Genomic DNA, 21,743 nt, shown 5'->3' with positions numbered 1-21,743 from the left:
GCTTACTAGGAAATTAGTTTTTGCTGATAATTTGTTATATTAAAGTTTATGCTACATTTGCACTGTTCAAGAGGTTTCCTGAGTTCTAAGGTTTATTTTATACCTTGATTTTTAGCATATGGTAGATATCACAGTGTACTTTCAGCCAACCTATAATTATTAATGATCTGTCTGCTTATTTGTTTTTGCCTGGCATGGGTTATCACATCATGTAGTATTTTTTTCAGAGCAGAGCACTCTTTAAATTACATCAAAAATTCCATTAGCATCATCACCTAATATAGGGAAAAGTTAATAAGCTCCTCTTCTATATTTCATGCACACTGAATTTTCCCTTAGCATTTATTTCAAAGATGATTTGGCTTATAAATCCATTTACTGTTTATACCTGTAACATGTTCTAGATGTAATTTTTTTCTAGGGGACATCTACATGATTAGATGAACAAATAATTGGATAATCAAGTAAATCTAGCAAAGCCTTAAAATTTTTTTTAAATAGAAAACACTTAAAATTTCATTGTCATCAAGGTGTAAATATGAACCTGAAACTATCTGCAATGAACTTTAAGTTTTCTGGGGACAAATCAACAATTTGTGGATTAACTATACCCCTGATATCCTCTCTCCCCTGTACTCCTAAATAGTCTATGTTCTCACTTGCCTTAGCATTTTTGTATATGTTTAAGTGCCTTTTTCTCTAACCCTCTTTTTCTAGGTAGCTTGTACTCGTATTGCAAATATCAGTTCAACTATCAATTCACCAAAACTCCAGAAAATCATAGATACCTCTATGTACCTCGAACTTGTGTTACTACTTTGTAATTTTACATTGGTATATTGTAGTCATTTGATTAATGACTGTCTTTCAACTGCAATCTCCATGAACATATGGACAGTTATTTTTTTCACTGTTGTATCCCTCGTGACTGAAGTACAGGAGGATGCTTAATCAGTAGTTTTGAGTAAATTATCTTATTTTTAAAAGGGCATTTCAGAAAATCTACAATTCATATAACTTAGTGAAATGTCTCCTGCTTTTCAGAGTCCTGTAAGTGATTAGAATAGGCCTGTCCCATTAGTAAAGGCTCCATTTCTGAGTAAATCTCTGATCAATGGCACTGAAAAGGGAAAGACTGAGAATTGCACTGCTGTGCTTTGAGAGGGAGATCTAAGGGAAGTAGGGATGGGGAGATTTTTTTAAAAATGAAGCTTTGACTCTGCATCTGTTCATTTCTGGTCCACTGTATTTGAAGGAAGAGGAGAAAAGGGTGAGTTCAGGAAAACAATACAAAGAAATACTAACAGACTAATTTAATAGATAACAAGCTACAAGCTATTTTTTTTTAATTTAGAGTCAAATTAGGTAACATACAGTTTAGTGTTGGTTTCATGAGTAGAATGTATCGATTCGTAACTTACATATAACATCCAGTGCTCATCCCAACAAGTGCCCTCCTTAATACCCATCACTCATTTAGCCCAGCCCCCCACCCGTTCCCATCCAGAAAACTTCTGTTGGTTCTCCATATTTAAGAATCTCTTATGGTTTGCCTCCCTCTTTGTTTTTATCTTTTTTTTTCTTCCCTTCCCCTATGCTCATCTGTTTCTTAAATTCCACATATGAGTGAAATCATATGGTATATGTCTTCTTCTGTTTTACTAAGCGTAATACACTCTGGTTCCATCTGTGTGGTGCAAATAGCAAGCTTTCATTCTTGTTGATTGCCAAGTAATAGTCCATTGTATGGACGTATGTGTGTATGTATATGTATATGTATATGTATATGTATATGTATATGTATACGTATACATATATGTAAGTATATATATATATACCACATTTTCTTTATCCATTCATCAGTCCAAGCTATTTTTTATTCAAAGAATTAATAGTGTTCCTAAGAATGTGCTTGATGATTTTAATGTTCCTAAGTTGTTTCATTTAAACCTAAATATATCTAAGTAATGGATGACATTTTATTGATAAATATGTTAAGAAAATAATCTAGTGAGTACTGCTTTGCCACGTTTTGACAACTTTTTTCAGTTTTCTTGAGTTCTACTTTACTAATTTTCCTGGTGTTTTTCTGGACATACCTCTTCTCTCACCTTTATCACAGTCAGTCAGCAATCAACTATATTGTAACCAAGAGCAATGAAAAACTGATGAGGACAAGAACTGGTTTGACATAAATGAAACTTCCCTTGGGAATTTTCTTTTCCTTTTTTATCTTTTTGCAATGTCAGAATATTCAATTACATCTTGATAAGAAATTATAGGATGTTCTAATTGGCACAATTACTTACATTATTATTATCAAATATTTCATTCTTGTGAAAGAAATTGGAGTTTAGAATTAGAATCCTGTTATTTTACAACTTCAGCCTATGCCCCTATTTAATGTGGAGCATATAAACATATAGCCTTATGTAGTAACGACTGAATTTTGAGAGCTATTATATTCGACCAAAAAATGCACAGATCATAAGTGTATAACTCAATGACTTTTTACAAAATGAACACACTCAGGTAACCAACACTGAAATCAGGAAACAGCATGACCCATATCCTAGAAATCTTCATGGTGCTACCCATCCTTTGAAAGAAAACCTCAATCTACATCTGTGATACGACAGATTACTATAATGTTATCTCTTCTGATTTATGTCTTTGATGCTGAGACTCAGCCATGTTGACGTATGTAGTTATGGTTCATTCATTTTCATGGTCTAATAGTATTTCCTTAAGTGAGTGTTCCACTACTTATTTATTGTGATGGACATTAAGTTGTTTGTATAGTTTAGCTCTTATGGACAGTGCTGCTACACATGTTTTTGTAAATGTCTTTGATGAGCATAGGCATACATCTCTGTAAGGTTTATACTTACAAATGGAATTCTTGGGTCATAGATTATGCTTATGTCCTGCCTCAGTGGATACTTCTAGTTTTCCAGAATGGTTGTACTAATCATCATGAGTTCCAGTTCCTCCCACATCCTCAGCAGGGCTTGGAATTGTCTATCTCATATATTCTAAAGTTATCTACAAATGGTCTGTGGCATGTAATTTAGTTTAACTTTCAATAAATAACTTTCCTATATTTATGAAAATAATTTGTTTCACATGTATATATCTGTTACCTTGGCATGGGTTTACATTCTAGAGAGCAGAGACCATGTATTAGATACTTTGCTATCCTTGAGTGAACCTAACATGGCAAACATTCAATGAACTTTTGTTAAGATGAATCTTAACTCTCTGTACTGATCCATTGAAAAAACAGATAGAGTAAGGGAGAAGAAACAGTTGAAGAGGAACAATACAAATATGCTTTATTGAGAGAGACAGAAATTAAAGAGAGCAGCCATCTTAAATTTTGCTAAATTTTATTTTCCATTTACGTATTCATCCCCTCAACTTTATGTTAGTGCTGGAAAAAAGTCACTGGTTCCTGCTGTCTACACCTCTTAGTTAATTGCTTCTTTTTTCCACTCTACATTGTAAAAAGATAATTAAAATTTCTATTTTCCCTGATGGTGAGCCCAACTACATTTCTTCAGGAAGGTGATTTGGTTTTGACATAAGCAAACTAATTATTTCTTTCTTCACCCATTCATACCATAAGTGAAAAGAAATGACAAGTCAATATCTGTCTCTTCCTTACTCTTTCAACAGATACAAACAGCAAGTGTGCCTAAAAGATGTATTTATATGTCTAAGGGCATAAAGAAAGTCCAGCTCCAATTTCCTTTTACCAAACTGCTTTCAAAATAAGCAAATAAACATAAGCAAGAATAAGAACTGACCTAATGCCTTGATGGAATTTAATAGTAACGGTTCTTACTTCCCTGAAAATAAGAGATTTCTATAGAAATGATAATCAACCTCCTGTGAGTGTATGGAGCTCATAAAACCTGAAGAGTTTCTAAAGGTCAGCAAGCATTGAAAGTTTTGTCCTGGGGATAAATTTCTAAATAACCCTGAGGAGAAAGAGAGGGAGGGAAAGAAAAAAGTTCAACTTGAAAGTAAAATGTGCAAACTTAACAGTTTTTGGATTATCATTTAATTACAGCCATCAATCACCTCACATCTGCTTTCTCCCAGTACTCAAGAAATTCAGGCTAAAGCCACAGAATCTGACCAACAGAGAATATATAGCCCATTAAGAATCCAAAGGATAGGAAGCAATATTTGAGGAATTACCCTGTAGGAGATCTTAGGAAATTACCTAGAAGCACGGTAGTGGAATCCATCTTTTAAAAAATACTAGGAAAACTTCAGAGTAAAGCTGTCCTTTTAATTAATACGATAAACACTATTGCTTCCTCTTATGTACCAGTTTAGAGATTTTTCAGTAAGTGATCATGTTCAAAGAGCTTTGCTTGCCAAATCATTTTATTTTAATCCATGTTTTTACTAATGCGTGCAACTGGCCTGCAGTACATACTTTTATGAACATGATTTTATATTCTTTTAAAATGAGGACATTTGAAGTTGAGCTTTTAGAAATACATTTGCTCCATTAATTGGTGCTAGAGGACGCCAGCAAATGTCTTTATGGACAGCTGTTATTTTTCAGGTTTAAAGTGTTTTAATTTCTTCTTATTGAGGGGTTCATACTGACTGTTCCTAAATTCTGTATTGAAAGAATTAAATGGCTTTAGGCTTTTTAAGCTCCAATGTGTTCAGAAAAGTGTTTCAACCATGGTAATCCTCTTGTCCTGCTGTATTTATCTCCCACCAGATACCTAAATGCTTCTCTCCTCTTCTCAGGCAGATAATTGCAGAGAGGTTGGAACCAGAGAGGAGTTGAGCCGGTGCTGAGCTGTGGATATAAAAATAAGTGTCATCCTAGTGGATGGAAGTAAATAGACTCTGAGACCATAATCTCTGCCCTTATTTACTTTTGAAACCATAAATGCCCAGAAAGAAGCTTGTCGTTTATTTATATACAGAAATCTATATCTGCAATCACATATGGTTTTTAACATGTTTTTATTTCCATACATTCCATTGTAGCAATCTACAGTCTTGAACCACCTTGGTCTTCTCTCTAAAAATGGGTTTCATCTCCATGGTGTTGTTGGCTACAGCCTTCAAGACTGTCTGTGTTTTCAAAATGACAGTGTGTTCCTTACCTGTTTTTTCCCAACAGAGTTCATCTGGAGATTTAATGATCAGAAACATTCAGCTGAAACACAGTGGAAAATATGTGTGTATGGTGCAGACGGGGGTGGACAGTGTTTCATCTGCCGCCGACCTCATAGTAAGAGGTAGATATGAGTGCCTCAGTGGTTTTTTGTTTGTTTGTTTGTTTGTTTGTTTTACATTTCCACTAATAATTTCATACTGGAGGAAAAACCATGAGACCACATATGAGCATGTGAGTTATATTATTGATTTGATCCCCCCCAAATAGTCTATAGAGGATGTGACAATAAGGATGGGTGCTAATTCAACAAAATAAATATCTCAGCTCTGCCCTTCAAATAGCTCTCACTGTAATAAGCATTTCACAGCTGCTCCCAAGCTGATGTGTTTTTGAGCATGTCATTAATACAGCGACAGTGTTTAATATGAAAGGGAATAGTGATAGTGTGTATATGACAACTTCCAGAACACCAGGATCATCCAGAATGCCTGAGAGAATTTGCCAATCTGAGCTACTGTCCAAGGTACTGCTTTGCTACTGGGCTGAAAAAAGGACCAGAGGACGTGATAGAATAAAACAACTCCAGACAGCAAACTAGGAACTACAGATGTGCATCGGTTAATTAAAAGAAAATAAATCATGCCAAAAGTAAAAGATGCAGAATTTGGAAAGGTGCAGGAATCCTACTGAACAGAGGCCTCAAAAAGCGGGTGTCATTTGCAGGCCTAGAATACCATGATTTTGAAATTACTGACTCACATCCAGATTAAATATCTAAAAGCAGAAATGTCAAAAAGAAAAAGTGGTTATTGTATTGCTAGGCAAATGCCCTTCTTCCCGAGTAGTTTTGAAATTAGGATCAGTTGTAGGTATTGAATGGATCATGTGACACATTCTTCACTTTGGTATAAAAGATGACATTTATGGAATTACTACCGAGTGTTTGCATTTTTGTTTTCCTTAGGTTCACCTGGACCACCAGAAAATGTGAAGGTTGATGAAATTACAGATACGACAGCCCAACTCTCTTGGAAAGAAGGTACAGATAACCATAGCCCAGTTATATCCTATTCTGTCCAGGCGAGGACCCCTTTCTCCGTGGGTTGGCAAACTGCCACAACAGGTAAAAGAAGAGAGTCAAATGCCATTGGTACATATAAATGGAATTTAAGTCAGCGCCAAGACATGCAGACTGTCACTTTTCTGATATATTCCTTTTTAGTGCCTGAAATCATTGATGGGAAAACACACACAGCTACTGTAGTCGAGTTAAATCCATGGGTGGAATATGAATTTCGGGTTGTAGCCAGCAACAAAATTGGAGGTGGAGAACCCAGTTTACCCTCAGAAAAAGTAAGAACTGAAGAGGCAGGTTAGTGTTTTTGTTTTCTGAGTAAAATGGGTTAATAGGGTGTGTATTTCCATTTCTCTTGGCACTGGTCTCCAGGCCAGCAGGGAATCAACCTCAAAAATCCATTATTGCAATTATCTGACCTATCTAATGGCAGAACTGGCCATATGGCATTTGTCAAAAGACACTCATATAAGTGATTCTAATGTAATGTGACATTTCCAAAAGTTCAGTCCATCATCAGCGTTTATTAGCGCATGTTGAGTGAATATGTTTTTGTCACTTAAGGTTATAATTACTATCTGACATAGTCACCCTGTTAACAAGGGAAATGCTGTTTTCATTTATAACAAGCATTGACAAATTGGTAGGATAATGACATTTGGGAGTTCTGCTGCTAGGAAATCTCATTTTGCCACCATGCTCCATGAATGAGCTCAAGTTACTGGTGATTAGGAATATTTTGACCCCTCAATGATTAAGAGAGAATCATTGTTAAAATTTTATATTTGGGGAAACTATTAGTATTAACCATAAGACTTCTTTTATAATATCCTAACATTGAAACTGGAAATTAGGAAGTGTACATAGTATCACATTATTGAGGCATTTGAGAGAATCAATAGACTTTCCTTTTCAGAATCTTTAATATTAATTAATACTAATTAAAAGGATGTTTGAAGTACAGCTCACATATCACTTTAGATACTAAGCCAAAATAGAAGTCAAGGAATACATTTCAGTAATTTTAATGATGTTTTTTTACTCAGGACAATGCATGTGACATTTCCGGCAGGAATTATGAGAAATAGGGGAACCTTGCTGATCTTTGTAGTCCATTTATTTATTCACACAACACATATTTTTTTAATATTTATTTATTTACTTTGAGAGAGAGAGTGAACGAGCACGTGAGTAGGGGAAGGGCAGAGTGAGAGGGAGAGAATGAATGCCAAGCAGGCTCCACACTGTCAGTGCAAAGGTGGAGGCAGGGCTTGATCTTACAAACCATGAGATCATGACCTAAGCAGAAATCAAGAGTCAGACGCTTAGCCAATTGAACCACCCTGGTGCCCCCCACAACACATATTTAAGGAGTGTGTACTATGTGCTCAGCATGTTCTAGATATGGTGGGTACAGCTGGGAACAAAGCCCACCTTCAGGGAACTTCTATTCTAGTTATGTCATAGAACGTAGGAAGCATGAAGTTCTCAGTGTAAGTAAGGAATCTGACACCTGTGTGAGGTTTATAAAGAGCAGGTCTTAACAAGATTTGAGGCTTTGAGTCTAGGTCATTTTTTTTTTTTTTTAGGTAAAGCCAATGTTGGCTTACCAGTTAGATCTCTACTGTGGAATATTCCCAAGTTAAATGTTCATGCTAGATTCATTTCCCATCATACCTAGTGAACCACTTTCCCCTGTTGTATTAACCTTTATACAGAGTCATTTTTTTCTTACTATTTGAGGTATTTTGAATCTTTGATAATTTCATGCAAATGTAAATTATTTGATCTCCCCAAAGATACACACACACACACATTGCATATATGTTTTATATGATCCAGATACACACATACGCGTATGTATAATGTGCCTGTGATCAGATTACTTCAACTATTAGAAGTAAGCAACACTGGGGCGCCTGGGTGGCTCAGTCGGTTGAGCAGCCGACTTCAGCTCAGGTCATGATCTCGCGGTCTGTGAGTCGAGCCCCACATCGGGCTCTGTGCTGACAGCTCGGAGCCTGGAGCCTGTTTCGGATTCTGTGTCTCCCTCTCTCTGACCCTCTCCCGTTCATGCTCTGTCTCTCTCTGTCTCAAAAATAAATAAACGTTAAAAAAAAAAAGAAAGAAGCAGCACTGAATCTTCTTTCACATAAGTGTCACCGAATGCAAATAGGGTTTTATCTCTGTGTCTCTAACTTACACAGTTCCAGAAGTGCCTCCTTCAGAAGTCAGTGGAGGAGGTGGGAGCCGGTCTGAGCTGGTGATAACCTGGGATGTAAGTGTCTGGGCACCATCCTCCCCCACGGGGGGTTGTTGTTCCCACCATGGCCTCCTGAGTGGCACTGGTGGTGGTACTGGAGGGAGTGGTAATGTTAGTAGCTTAAATTTTTGAATGCTCACTCTGTGCTGATCACTGTTTCCAGCGTTTTGTGTATGGTTTTGTTTTGTTTTGTTTTCCATTTCACTCTTGGAACATTTTATAGATGAAAACACTAAGGCATAGAGAATATTAAATAATTTGCCCAGGGTCATTTGGCTGGTAAACATAGGGGTGAGAGTCAAGTCCTGGCTGTTTTCTCTCAAGCTGTCCTCATGGCTTTCCATGCAGCTGTAACCCCACTGACGCACACCCACTGATTCCAGCAGGTGCTTGCTTCCTGGCCATGCTCTCAGCTCTTGCTTTATGTTGTAATTAGGAAAAAATTTAATTAACACATTTGAAGTCAGAAAGCATGAGAATTGGCTGTGTTGTTTGAAGATGTTGATGAAAAACTAGAAAGTTAAGAGATCGCGATGGAGTGTCCGTAGGAATTTTTGACACGATCTAAACACAACTTTGACCTTAATACACTGTTTTTTACTTTCTTTTTTTTTTTTTATAGTTTTACTCCTTTTGTATTTAACCATCTAATCAGTGAGCAATTTCTTTCCTTAGACTCAACATTAGGTGATTAGATGATTTTTATTTGATTTAAGAGATGAGGTATATTCAACTAAAAGCATATCTTATGATACATAAGTCACATTGGAGCTGCAGAGTGCTCAAAAAGATTTGAATAACTTTAGAAAATTCTAATTAGTTATCTGGATGGCTATGAAAGAGTGGCATATGTCTGTTTAAAAGCAGCTGACTGTGCCACTGACCTTTTTCTCCTTTTTTAATATAACCGCTTAATATGATGTCAATTATTATTTAATGGCTTTTGCAAAAGAATAAGGATTATAGCTCCATTTATTTTTATCTCACTCTCATGTGTAAGGGTGATTTAATATGTCTTTCTTTTGTAGCCAGTCCCTGAAGAACTGCAGAATGGTGAAGGTTTTGGTTATGTTGTTGCTTTCCGTCCCCTTGGAGTTACCAACTGGATCCAGACAGTGGTTACATCTCCTGATACCCCAAGATATGTCTTTAGGAATGAAAGCATCGTGCCATTTTCACTGTATGAAGTTAAAGTGGGTGTTTATAATAACAAAGGCGAAGGACCATTTAGCCCGGTGACAACAGTGTTCTCTGCAGAAGAAGGTATGGAAAACATTTTGATTATATATCAGTTCCAACCTAATAAACCACTTATGCTCCAAAAACTGATTTGGAAGTTCTTTGTGACTTCAGATAAATTTCTTCCAAAGGATAATGACTGAAGTCACAGTGAGATTCACATTTCAGGTGGTAAACATCAACCATGCCTACTTGGAAGTACCAGACTCACTAACTAGTCAGAGGATGTAACTATTGGTTAAAAATCTCTTGATGAGCTGGGGCACCTAAGTGGCTCAGGTGGTTAGGCAGCCAACTCTTGGTTTCTGTTCACGTCATGATCTGATGGTTCGGGAGTTTGAGCCCTGAGTCAGGCTCCAGCCTGACAGCATAGAGCCTGCTTGGGATTCTCTCTCCCTCTCTCTCTGCCCCTCCCCCACTGTCAAAGTAAATAACCTTTATAAAAATCTTGATGAAGGGTGCATTCAAGTCCCAGTTTGTGAAGCAAGAAACAACACAGCTTTCCACAACTTTCTTCTTTTGGGGATAAGATTAAGATATTCTCTTGGGAATGCCCTAATCTCAGGTTTTATAGTGCTTCCTGTGACCTGCAAATAGGATGTTAGCAGGGTGGACAGAGAGGACCGGAAGTGTGACGTGGAGAGGTGTGCAATGTGCAGACTCGAGAATGTGATGCACCAGCTCCAGCCAGTCCACTCTGGACCCATTCCACTTCTCTGCCTTTCTTCTACACCTGCCCCAACTATGGTATCTCTTTAGAAAGTAGTAGTATTAGGAGAATCATATGAAATTGCCGTTTTATGGGACAAAAGCAGCTGAATATTGGCTCTCACATGGGGTTCTACTTAATAAGAATGACAGGAGCTAACATGTATTGAATACTTACCATCTGCCAGACTTTATCTAATTTGGATTTTCCAAGGAGGAATTACACGTAGGCACTATTATTATTGTCCATTTATACATAAGAAAATGGAAACTTAATAAGAGAAATTCATAGACTTGCCACACTCCATACAGACTTGCTAAGCTAGTATTTTAACCCAGAGCCTTCACTCTTAACCATTCTGAACTCATGAAATGTGATTATATGGTGTCTTCTCTACCCCCAGCACCTTGCAGTAAATTGAAAAACATAGTCCACAGTTGTTGTGTATAAAATAATAAGAAGACTCAATTTTTTTAATACCCCCGACACTATTCTTATCCTCTCTTTTTTTTTTTTTTTTCAACGTTTATTTTATTTTTGGGACAGAGAGAGACAGAGCATGAACGGGGGAGGGGCAGAGAGAGAGGGAGACACAGAATCGGAAACAGGCTCCAGGCTCTGAGCCATCAGCCCAGAGCCTGACGCGGGGCTCAAACTCACGGACCGCGAGATCGTGACCTGGCTGAAAGTCGGACGCTTAACCGACTGCGCCACCCAGGCGCCCCTATCCTCTCTTTTTCTACAGAGTTCGGAGAGAAAAACAAACAGGTAGTATAAACCTTTGCAAAAAAAAAAAAAAAAAGAAAGCCTTCATATTAATAGCCAGACCCCATTTCCAAGAGTTGCCAAAGATTTTCATTACAAAGGCAGGGATCTGTGGAAAGATGGCAGTTAACCAGGGAGTTTTCAGACACTGCCTACCCTGTGCACCGTGGATTGGAAAGGCTGGCAATTAGAAGGAGGGACAACTACAGACTTTCGCCCTCTCCTCCTCTGCCCTTTACTCCTTCTGTTACTATTCTTGCCACTAATGATGAGTTTGGTAAAGGTCTTTCTATTTCAAACATCAGAAACAGATTTGACTTATCTGTGAGAAAGGTAAGGGATTTAGTGGAAATATACTAGGACTTATCCAATCAAAGTAAGTTTTAAACAGCACACCTCATAAAGATCATTAATCAGAGAAGCTCTGGGGCCTCAGAAACCATCTACCTCTGTAGGGTGTCACGCGGGGTTGACTGACCTCAAGTACTCCTTCCTTATTTGTCCAAACCAAATTTCGAATACTCAGGAGAAAAAATCCAATAGGTCCTTCCTTGGACCAAGACTCTGTCTCACTATCAATAAGCATGATCCAGAAGAAGGATCATTTAACACAGAAATGGATATCAGGGCAGGGGGAGCCTCTGCTCAGAGCTGTGCCCTGAGAGGAGAGAATCACTGTGAGCCCCTAAAGCTGCTAAGAGTTGTATATTACAAAAGGATCTTTTTGTTGTGCTATAAGTTCTGTGCATGCCTGTCTACTCCTTCAGAACAGTGAACTCCTGGAAGTTGGCCCATCTTACTTGAGTGTGCCCCTGTTATGGGCCTTGAATACAGAAGGCACTCACTAAATGCTTATTGAATAAATGAACTCTGTAAAGCATGACTTTGTTTGGCAAAACATAATAAATAAATAAACAGACAGCCTTTGTGGGCATAGGAGTGCCCAAGCAAGAGCTGTGGGATGAAAGGGAGAGAACAAAGGAAAAGAAGGGAAGAAAAGGAACCAAGAAAAAAAGTACAACAGAGGAAAGAACAGGTTCCTGTGGCTGTTTAGCAAGGAAAAGCCCATTGACTCCCAAGGAATGGAAATAGACCAAGACATGGTTCATGTTTTCAAATAATTTTATAATCTACTTAGTTGAATTTTCAAATACATTATAGTACTTTTTTTGAAAACAAAAGCTTCAATAGATTTTTGAATTAAGTACCAAAATAATAACTGTATTTCACTTTCTGTTGCCAAACAGAGCCTACAATAGCTCCATCTCAAGTGTCTGCAAATAGCCTGTCTTCCTCAGAAATTGAAGTGTCATGGAACACCATTCCTTGGAAGTTAAGCAATGGACATTTACTTGGCTATGAGGTAATTTCTTTTAAAACTAATTAGACTGTGTATGTATGTTGCTGTGGTACCTTGTCTCCTTTAATTTAAACTTCTTTTTAACAATGACATCTTAACTGAAGTCTGACTTTTATTGAAATTTTACCACCACATTGTCCCATGTGATTACCAGTGGATATTGAGTTTAACTCAACGAGTTGAATGAAAATAACTTGGGATAGAAAAGGAAAAAAAAACAGTAATATGGAAGGAGATCATATATCAATCAGATGGGCTAAATCTTTTAAATAGATTGCCTAGAAAATAAGAATGAGATTGAACTGCATTATTAAGTTCAAAGATATTTATGCCAACAGGAAAACTCTTTCCTCCAGCTCTTTGTCTTACTTTTTTGGTGGCCTTGTTACATTGCACTCTTTTAGGTTCTTGAGAAGATAGCTGTCTGTAACTTAATTCTTGCCTTCAGTCTGGGACCTAATTCTTACTTTCAAAGAACTCTGTTTGGGGGCACCTGGGATTAAACATCCAACTCTCGGTTTCAGCCTATGTTATGATCTCAAGATTTTGTGAGTTCGAACCCTGTGTTGGGCTCTGTGCTGACAATGCAGAGCCTGCTTAGGAATCTCTCTGTCTTTTTGCCCCATCTCTCTCTCTCTCTCTCTCTCTCTCTCTCTCTCTCTCAAAATAAACTTAAACTTTAAAAAGGAAAAGTAAGCAGACACAGAGAAAATGGAAAACATTCCAGATTAAGGAAGGCATGTTGGAGGAGTAGAAACTCGCCTGCAGAAGAAAGTTCCTGTGGGAAGGACAACTACAGGTAGACACAGGAGAGCCAGGCTCCAATGGCTTTGAATGGTGAGAAGAACCATCCAGACTGGGTGCCATGTTTAATAGGGAGCAATTGGAAGTGGGAGCAGTTGAGCTGAGAACTCACAAGATGAAAAGTCTTAAGACTTCTCTGACAGTGATATTCCAAGAGTTACAGTTATGATTTCATCCCGACCCACAGCCATCTTTTTTGGAAACTTCCCTCACGTTTGTAACTCCTGATTCAGTGACAGGTTTTCACAGGCACATTTGCAACACAGGACCATAGACCCCACCACTTGCCTACATAGCCTCAAATTATTGCACCACGGTGGCCATCAGATCCATAGACAATTAAGCTGAGCTAGTCAGATTCTTATTTGATATGTTGCACTAAGCAATATAGAGATTGTAATCACTGAGTGTAATGCAGTGATATGTCGAATTTAGGACTTGGTTAAGGCTTCTCAAGTGAAGGCCGTGGGCAAGCAGGACAAAGCTGGTCTGCAGAGATGAGATGGAACAGACATATTCCCATACAACTCCAGTGAATGGAGGAGACAGGGACCCGTGAAGGCTTAGAGAAAGCAACACAGAATACCTCTTTGACAATTGTGCAATTTTTTTTTTTTTTTGTAAATTTTTTTTTTCAACGTTTATTTATTTTTGGGACAGAGAGAGACAGAGCATGAATGGGGGAGGGGCAGAGAGAGAGGGAGACACAGAATCGGAAACAGGCTCCAGGCTCTGAGCCATCAGCCCAGAGCCCGACGCGGGGCTCGAACTCACGGACCGCGAGATTGTGACCTGGCTGAAGTCGGACGCTTAACCGACTGCGCCACCCAGGCGCCCCAGACAATTGTGCAATTCTTAAGTCACCTCACTGTCTTCTTTTTCATAATGGCACCTTGCCCTTCTTTTCAGTAAACTCCCTTTGTATTTGAACTTAGAGAGTTTCTGTTTCTGGTAACCAAACATTGACTTGAATACATGTTAATGATAACATAGAGAAAAGGTAGACTAAAGCAGTGATGCTCTAAGAGGGCACCATGTGCTACCTGTACCAGAATTACACAAATTTTTGCTAAAGTTGAACCCCCAGAGCCCTCCCTGGACTCCCTGAACCCAAACATCTAGGAATGAGTCTTATTAATGTATATTTTTAGTAGGCATCCATAGGAAAATATCTTCTTGCCCCTTAAACACAGGACACTCGGGTCCTGACACGAAGAAACTTAATCAGAGACAGAGCTGCCCAGACTTAAAGAAGTAAAACCCCACACAGATACAGCAAACCAACTTTATCAGCATCTTAAAGGAAGCCAAGAACATTTAGTTGGAAAGTTCCTTTAATTCCAGGACAGCGAATGGAAGCACTGAAAGGTGGTGGGCAGCCCGTGCTAGCTCCCAAATGATTACAGCAATGGCATTGTTGGGACAGATAGGTCAGATGGAAGGAAATGCAAAGGAAAGTAGTTCTGAGCTCAAACCTGCGCTAAACCCTGACTGTCATTCCCTGGATGTGCTAGAAAAGTTGCATAAACTTTGTGAGCCTCATTTTCCTCACCTGCAGAATGGTGTAGTAGTTGGCTCAACCTCATTAGGATTTGGGGAGTATTGAATGATACTAGACACTTAATATGCTTTTCACAGTTTCTGGCTCATAATAATAAGCAACACGTAAGTACACGTCATATCTCAGAAGAATTTTGAAATATCAACTTATGGAATTTTCCCCAGTGAATACCCTCAAGCAGTTCTTCAACTCTAAGCTTCTTTGCCTCCAGAGAGTTTATGATGGTTGTCAAGAGATGTTGCCTGTAAGAGCCCTTTCTTCCTAGCTTCCTAGATTCCAAAGCTCAAGCCCTTAAGGAGCTAGTTTCATATATCCTGGAGGGTAAGAAGAGAGAAATGCCACTGAGGAAAAAATACAAGAGAAATTTTGGGTGACCTTGGTGGAAACAAACATCTGAGGCTTATGGCCTCATAGCTTTCTATCTGGCAGTGTCCATGTTGGTAGCAAGACCACAAGGAGGGAACAGATGTATTTCCCATATGCAGTAATGATCACTGATTTCCCATTTTCCAAGCACGGTCCAGGAACTGACGGGATCAAACCAGTGTAATAGTAAGTTTTCTTGGCGAGGGTGTGGGAATAGGGACCCCCGCAGTGATTGAGGTTGAATTTCCCATTAGCTGAGTGGGATATGATGCTCCATGGTTAAATGAAATTAACTTAAAGAAAATTTAAGAAAAAAACATATTTTGCATGCCTAAAAAAGTAGATGGAGATGCACATCCCCCATTCATAACTTTGTCATTTACAAACCATTACACAGGATCATAATTTGAGAGCTGGTTGTAGTTTGTGAAATAGTTAAGAGAAATAAGTAAGGGAATATGTGGAAATGGGCTTTGTGGGTTTTCAAGCACCACAGCAAAGCTAGCCGTTGCTGGCAATTGTTTGGCAGCATAGAGGCAGACAGATGTTAATTTTGCAATATATAAATTTAAGCTGATAAGAATATTCTATAAGAGGGGTGCCTGGTAAATAAACATTAAAAAAAAATTTAAAAGGGGTGTCTGGGTGGCTCAGTCGATTGAGTGTCTGACTTCAGCTCAGGTCATGATCTCACAGTTCATGGGTTCGAGCCCCGCGTTGGGCTCTGTGATGACAACTCAGAGCCTGGAGCCTGCTTGGGATTCTGTGTCTCCCTGTCTCCCTGCCCCTCCCCGGCTCACACTCTGTCTCTGTCTTTCTGTCTCTCAAAAATAAATAAACATTAAAAAAAAATTTTAAACAAAAAATAAAAAAGAGGGGTGCCTGGGTGCCTCAGTCAGTTAAGCATCGAGCTCTTGATTTCAGCTCAGGTCATGATCTCACACAGTTGTGAGATTGAGCCCCGCATCAGGCTATACACTGGGCGTGGAGCCTGCCTAAGATTCTTTCTCTCCCTCTCCCTCTGCCTCTGTCTCTCTCTTTCAAAAAAAAAAAAAATATTCTATAAGAAAGCTGAAGCATACCTCTGTTGGTCATGTCAGGAAACAGAGAGTAATCGAATGAAAGAGAAAACCAAATAATGCAAGTAGAGCCAGCATAGTATCTTACAAAGTCCACACCATCTTAGAATGAGACAGACTTGCATTCATCCCCACTCAGATCGAATGGAAGTTCCATAAGGGACATGGAACTCTGCTGGTTTATTCAGTGCCAAGAGTCCTATCTGGTACACAGGAGGCATGCACACAATATGTGTTGATTGGATAAATGCAGTTTTGACTCCACTCTCTTACTGCTGTGTGGCCTTGAGCAAGTTATTAAGGCTCTCCAACGTTCAGTTAAAATAAAGATGGTAATAGTAAATAACATACTGCATCACTGGAGAATCAAATGAGATAAAGCCGCTACTGTCAAAATGGCCCAGAGAGACTTGGGCTTTTCTCTGTTTTGAGTATTGGTCATTGGGATGAGATTTCTTTGGGGGAAAAAATTTGAAAAGCAGTGAAGAAATATGGAAACAAACACTTACACAGTGACTATTGTTTCTGTTGGTGCTGTTGTTGCCGTTGGGGTAGGAAGCAAAAAATGAGACAGGCAATGAGAAAATGGGACTTCCTTGAAATTAATTGTGAGTTGGGGTGCACTGGCTCTGCCCTGGGTATATAAAGAACAGCAGACCTAATATCCAAATGCGTCATGGATACGCATGTTGAAAGGAAACAACTAGTGAAAATGTCTTTCCCGAGTGCTTGTTACGTAGGAAGGCAAAGAAAACAAACTAAGAGAAAGATAGACTAATCGGGAAAATCTTAAGAAATAATTTATATAGTTACACCAAGATAAGAATATATATTTTCTTAGGTTCAATAATGACTCAAGCACTAACATGGAGAGACAAACGACTTAGCAGAGTGTTTAATTACCAGTCATGTGGCTAACTTTCTGGGTTGCAGTTTCCCCAATATGGCTTTAAAATTGTTAATAGCTCCTGCTTTTCTCTCATCTCAGTGAGGGTTGATCATGTGCCACCTGGCATGCTGAGCACACATCATCATTAGCATCTAGACTAATTTTCTTTCTGATTTGACCAAGTAGTAGTTGAGGAGCTCATTTCCCTGGGCTCCAATTTATTTCATCTGCTAAGCTATAACACTCAGGCTCAGATCTTTTCTTGTGCCCTTTGGATAGGAACAAGAGATACAGATGTGATAAAGAGGATGCGGCATGTTTAAGTTCATGGGTAGCGGGTGCCAGAGGAGCAAAAGCTCCAAAGTTAGAGAATAATATATACCATCAGTTTCTTTAAAGCCATTATGTGTCTTGAAAAAATAAAAGTTGGGAGAATGACCTTGATAAGTGATTGAAACAGAAGTCTACAAGTGTGAAATAATACAGATTAGCATATTTGGAGGAAACCTAGTAGATTTTTTTTTAAAGTGTATGGGGGGAGCATAACCAAAAATGTAAGCAAAATGCCAAACTGTAACTTCACTGGTACCTTCGTCCCGCCTCCTGTTCTAAATAGCTCTACACAATGTGCTTAGTTCCTAACATTGTAATTACAATGGGAAAAGATGTCAAATATTTGAGTAATTTTTGGAGAGTATGAAAATCCTGTCAGAAAAAAAGAAATATGTATTGAGTCTAATTCCTTACTATCAGGCAAAGAATTAACTTCATCTTAGAATGAGTTGAATGTCCATAGGAAAATTGGAGAGAGACAATTAAGATATATTTAAACAATTAGAAATCAGGCAAAAATGAATTCAAGTAAATGAAATGTAGACCTTTGGCTCAGGGGAAGGATGGGTTATGCTAGAGAGAACAGCAACTAGTGTGTAAGTGAGGGTTGCCCAAATGGAGTTGTGTGCGTGTGTGTGTGTGTGTGTGTGTGTGTGTGTGTGTGTGTGTTTCAGATATAACTAACATACAACATTATATTAATTTCAGGTATACAACATAATGAGTCGATATTTGTATATATTGTGAGATGGTCACTGCAGTAAGTCTGGTTAACTAACATCCATCACCACACATACTTACAAATCTTGTATGCATGCGATGAGGACTTTTAATATCTACCTTTGCCATTACCATTGCTTTACATTAGGTCCCCATGACTTTTATTTTATAACTGGAAGTTTGTGTTCTTTATTAGACAAAGGTGATCCCTAGAAAACTGGGTCTCAGTGTTGAGGGATCCAGGGGAATAAATATCTCGGCCTTTCTCCTCCCATATTCTCATCTGCCTTCCGTTGGCCAAATCCAGTGAGAAGCCAGGGCCAGGGGTCGAATAGCACACAGGTCATCCTGAGAGCCGAGAACCAATTAAAGAAGAGTAGAAGACAGATCTGGATTTGTGTTCTAAAACACTGTTGACTGCATTTTTGCTGCCTTATGTTTATTTAAGTATGTTTGGTGTCTAACAGCTAAGTTGAAATATTTGTCACTCTGAAAATCTTTAAGCATACACAAAATTATTTTAGTCTATTAAAATAGTATTTCTGACTTAATACCTGTATTTTAATGGCTGAAAAAGTGCCGTTTTTTCAATAGATTATTTTTATAAATTGCATCTTGTGTTAAGTTTTAATTAAGTGAAATCCTTTGAGGAATGATATTAAGGACTCCTCACAGCAGGGACATCAGTTTTTGGAAGGACCAAATTACTTGCAGAAACAGAGGTAGCATTTTAAATCCTGACATTCCTCAGGTTTGTTTCTGTTTACTTATACAGATAAAAATATTTTGGCTTGTGATATGGTTTTATGGTTCTGAAGAAAAATAATTATTTTATCTCCTCAAGCAGTTAGAATTCCAGTGTCTCATAGATGCACAGAATATTAGGATTGAGTACTTAGCTTGGTGGATGAAAGGAAAAAACCATCTCTTCGTCTCTGCTGTATCCGCCAAACACTTCTTACACCAAATATGTGAGGGGTTTTCTCTACACTGATCAATTCTCTGATGTCTGTTGGGTGTCCTAAAATTCAGTTCAGTTCTGACACCATAAACCTGGAGTTAGCTTCAGATCCCACAAATTAAGGGCTAAGTCCCTAAGACTACCTGCCTCCCCCACACATACACTTCAGATGCGTCTAGTACGTCTGATTGGCTGAAAATCAGGGGTTCCACAACCTCCTCCTTGGGTTTGAGATCTTGCCGGTACAATTCACAAAACTCAGGAAAGCGCTTTATTTACTATTATCCGTGTATCATAAAGGATACGACAACCAAATGGAAGAGATTCATAAGACGTGGTGTGTGGGAAGAGGCACAGAACTTCCATGCCCTCTCCAGGAGCTCTACCGTCCCAGTACCTTGGTGTGGTCACCAAGGCTTTCTGAACCCTTCCGGGAGGGCTTCTCATGAAGGCTTCACTACCTAGGCATAGATGATTAAATCGGTGATATTTAGTCAACCTGAGTAACTCAACCTCTAGCCTCTTGTCAGTAGGTGGGGCTGCAAGTTCCCACCCTCAAATTATAAGGTTGGTCCCCCTGGCAACCAGCCCCTTTCTTAAGGTATCCTGCAGCCACAGATAGCTCATTAGCATACATACTGACACATCTCTTTGGAGATTCCAAGGGTTTGGAGCGATCTGTATGCCAGGAAACCTTGGCAGAGACCGAATATATATTTCTTAGTATGTCCCAGTGAATCTCTGTAGTGGGAAGGATGGAGATGGCATTGGTTCAGATCATCCAGCAATACTGAATGCTTAGTATGTGCAGGCTTTGCTGTGAGTGGTAGAGCTGTGGTAATGACCAAGACAGACACTGCTTCAGATGTGTGTCCCCAGCTTGGCATCTGCCTCTCCGGCTGTCCTCCATGCCCAGAAATGCAGTGGTTTCTCTTCACAGGTGCACACTCTGCACTAGCAAACCAAGGCACAGTGACACACAGCTATTCAAGAGGGTGAACTATAACTCAGGTCTGTCGTGATAGGAAAATGTTGAGAGCCAGCTATTCTTATCACGCTGTCCTTTGCAGTAGAGTTACCTTTTATTTCCCTCCCACACACTAAACTCAGAGTTTACTTTGTGAAAATTTCTGTGTGTCTTCAGTTCTGGACATTTTATTTCTCGGACATTTTATTTTCTCTTTTGATTGTTGCCTTTTCCTTAATCCTTCCTGGAACTCGGGTTGGAACTTCTCATTTGACTTCGATATCTCTTAACTTTGTTTTCATTATTTTTTATTTTTTTCTCCATGTTCAGGGTTTATTAAATCTCTTTTCCATCATGTAGTCTTCAGTTTAATTCTGTCACTGATTTTACTTTTTAATACTGTATTTTTCTGGTATTTTTCAAATACACCCAATTTGGGTTTGTTTTTAATCTTCTATTCTTGGCAAATACAGACTCAGTTCCTTCTTTAATAAATCTGGACTTTTTAAATATACTTATTTTAAGATCCACTTCAGATCACTATCTTGTAGCTAGTCTCCCACTAGTTGAATCTCCTAAGTTTCTTTCTTGTTAGCGGGTTCTTCATGTGTTTTCTAATATTTTTCTCTGCTCATCTTTGTAGATGCAACTTTCATGTTCTGTCTTTGTTACATTAACTCTTTTACACCAAATATAGCATATATTTATGTATGCATATATATTTATATATACACATATATTTATTCTCTATCATCTTTTTTTTAATTGAAGTATAGTAGACACACTCAAAACAGTTATATTTGCAGAGATTTTCCTTCAATGTAGATATTTTTCCTTTATTCTTCCCTGCATTGTGGTTATGTCTATAAAATCTGAATTAGCACAGAGTGATATTTTATTTTCTCAGGTGTAAGACTTTTACCCAGAACACAGCTGGGAGGAAAGACATGGTCTTAGTCTTTAATAAAAGATAATTTTCCCTCCTTTATTTTTCTTACGTTATTTTTTCCCTTTCCCTCCTTTGAAAAAAGACTATCGGGGCACCTGGGTGGCTCACTTGGTTGAGAGACCGACTTCAGCTTATGGTTGGTGAGTTCCAGCCCTGCATCGGGCTCACTGCTATCAGTACAGAGCCCACTTCAGATCCTCTCTCCCCCTCTCTCTTTGCCCCTCCTCCACTCATTCTCTCTCTCTCCCTCCCTCTCTCTCTTTCTCGAAAATAAATAAATATTTTTTAAAAATGTAATTATCAACCCTTATAAATATTCTTGACCAAAAGTTTATAGAACACAATTGATTAACTACTCACAGAAAATCGGGAATATTAATGTACTGCCTTGTTTCTTTATGTTTGAGTTAATACACATATATTCAATTTTTTAAGTAAAGCTATGTAAGAAGATCACATAATCAATTCTAACTAATATATTCCAATTTGGCGCAAATTTTCTCCATTGTCTATATATTTCTAATATGTGTCAGAAACTTAGATCTAAA

At 38.4% G+C, this 21,743-nt stretch overlaps 1 protein-coding gene across 3 annotated transcripts in view; it reads left to right on the top strand.

The window, feature by feature from the left end:
• The window catches only part of CNTN3 (contactin 3), a 348,839-nt gene that overhangs the window by 305,103 nt on the left and 21,993 nt on the right, over positions 1 to 21,743 (top strand). For 2 of the 3 annotated variants that reach the window (XM_045493569.1, XM_045493568.1), the window contains exons 14-19: positions 5,159 to 5,276; positions 6,120 to 6,278; positions 6,378 to 6,527; positions 8,438 to 8,508; positions 9,522 to 9,756; positions 12,454 to 12,569. In XM_045493569.1, coding sequence (XP_045349525.1) covers positions 5,159 to 5,276; positions 6,120 to 6,278; positions 6,378 to 6,527; positions 8,438 to 8,508; positions 9,522 to 9,756; positions 12,454 to 12,569 — 849 coding nt within the window. The remainder of the gene's footprint in view (positions 1 to 5,158; positions 5,277 to 6,119; positions 6,279 to 6,377; positions 6,528 to 8,437; positions 8,509 to 9,521; positions 9,757 to 12,453; positions 12,570 to 21,743) is intronic. The other variant, XM_045493570.1, reaches the window with a different exon arrangement.

Source organism: Leopardus geoffroyi, chromosome A2, assembly GCF_018350155.1.
Source record: "Leopardus geoffroyi isolate Oge1 chromosome A2, O.geoffroyi_Oge1_pat1.0, whole genome shotgun sequence".
Taxonomy (NCBI): Eukaryota; Metazoa; Chordata; class Mammalia; order Carnivora; family Felidae; genus Leopardus; species Leopardus geoffroyi.
The sequence above is the reverse complement of the archived record's forward strand: the minus strand, read 5'-3'. Positions and strand labels throughout refer to the sequence as shown.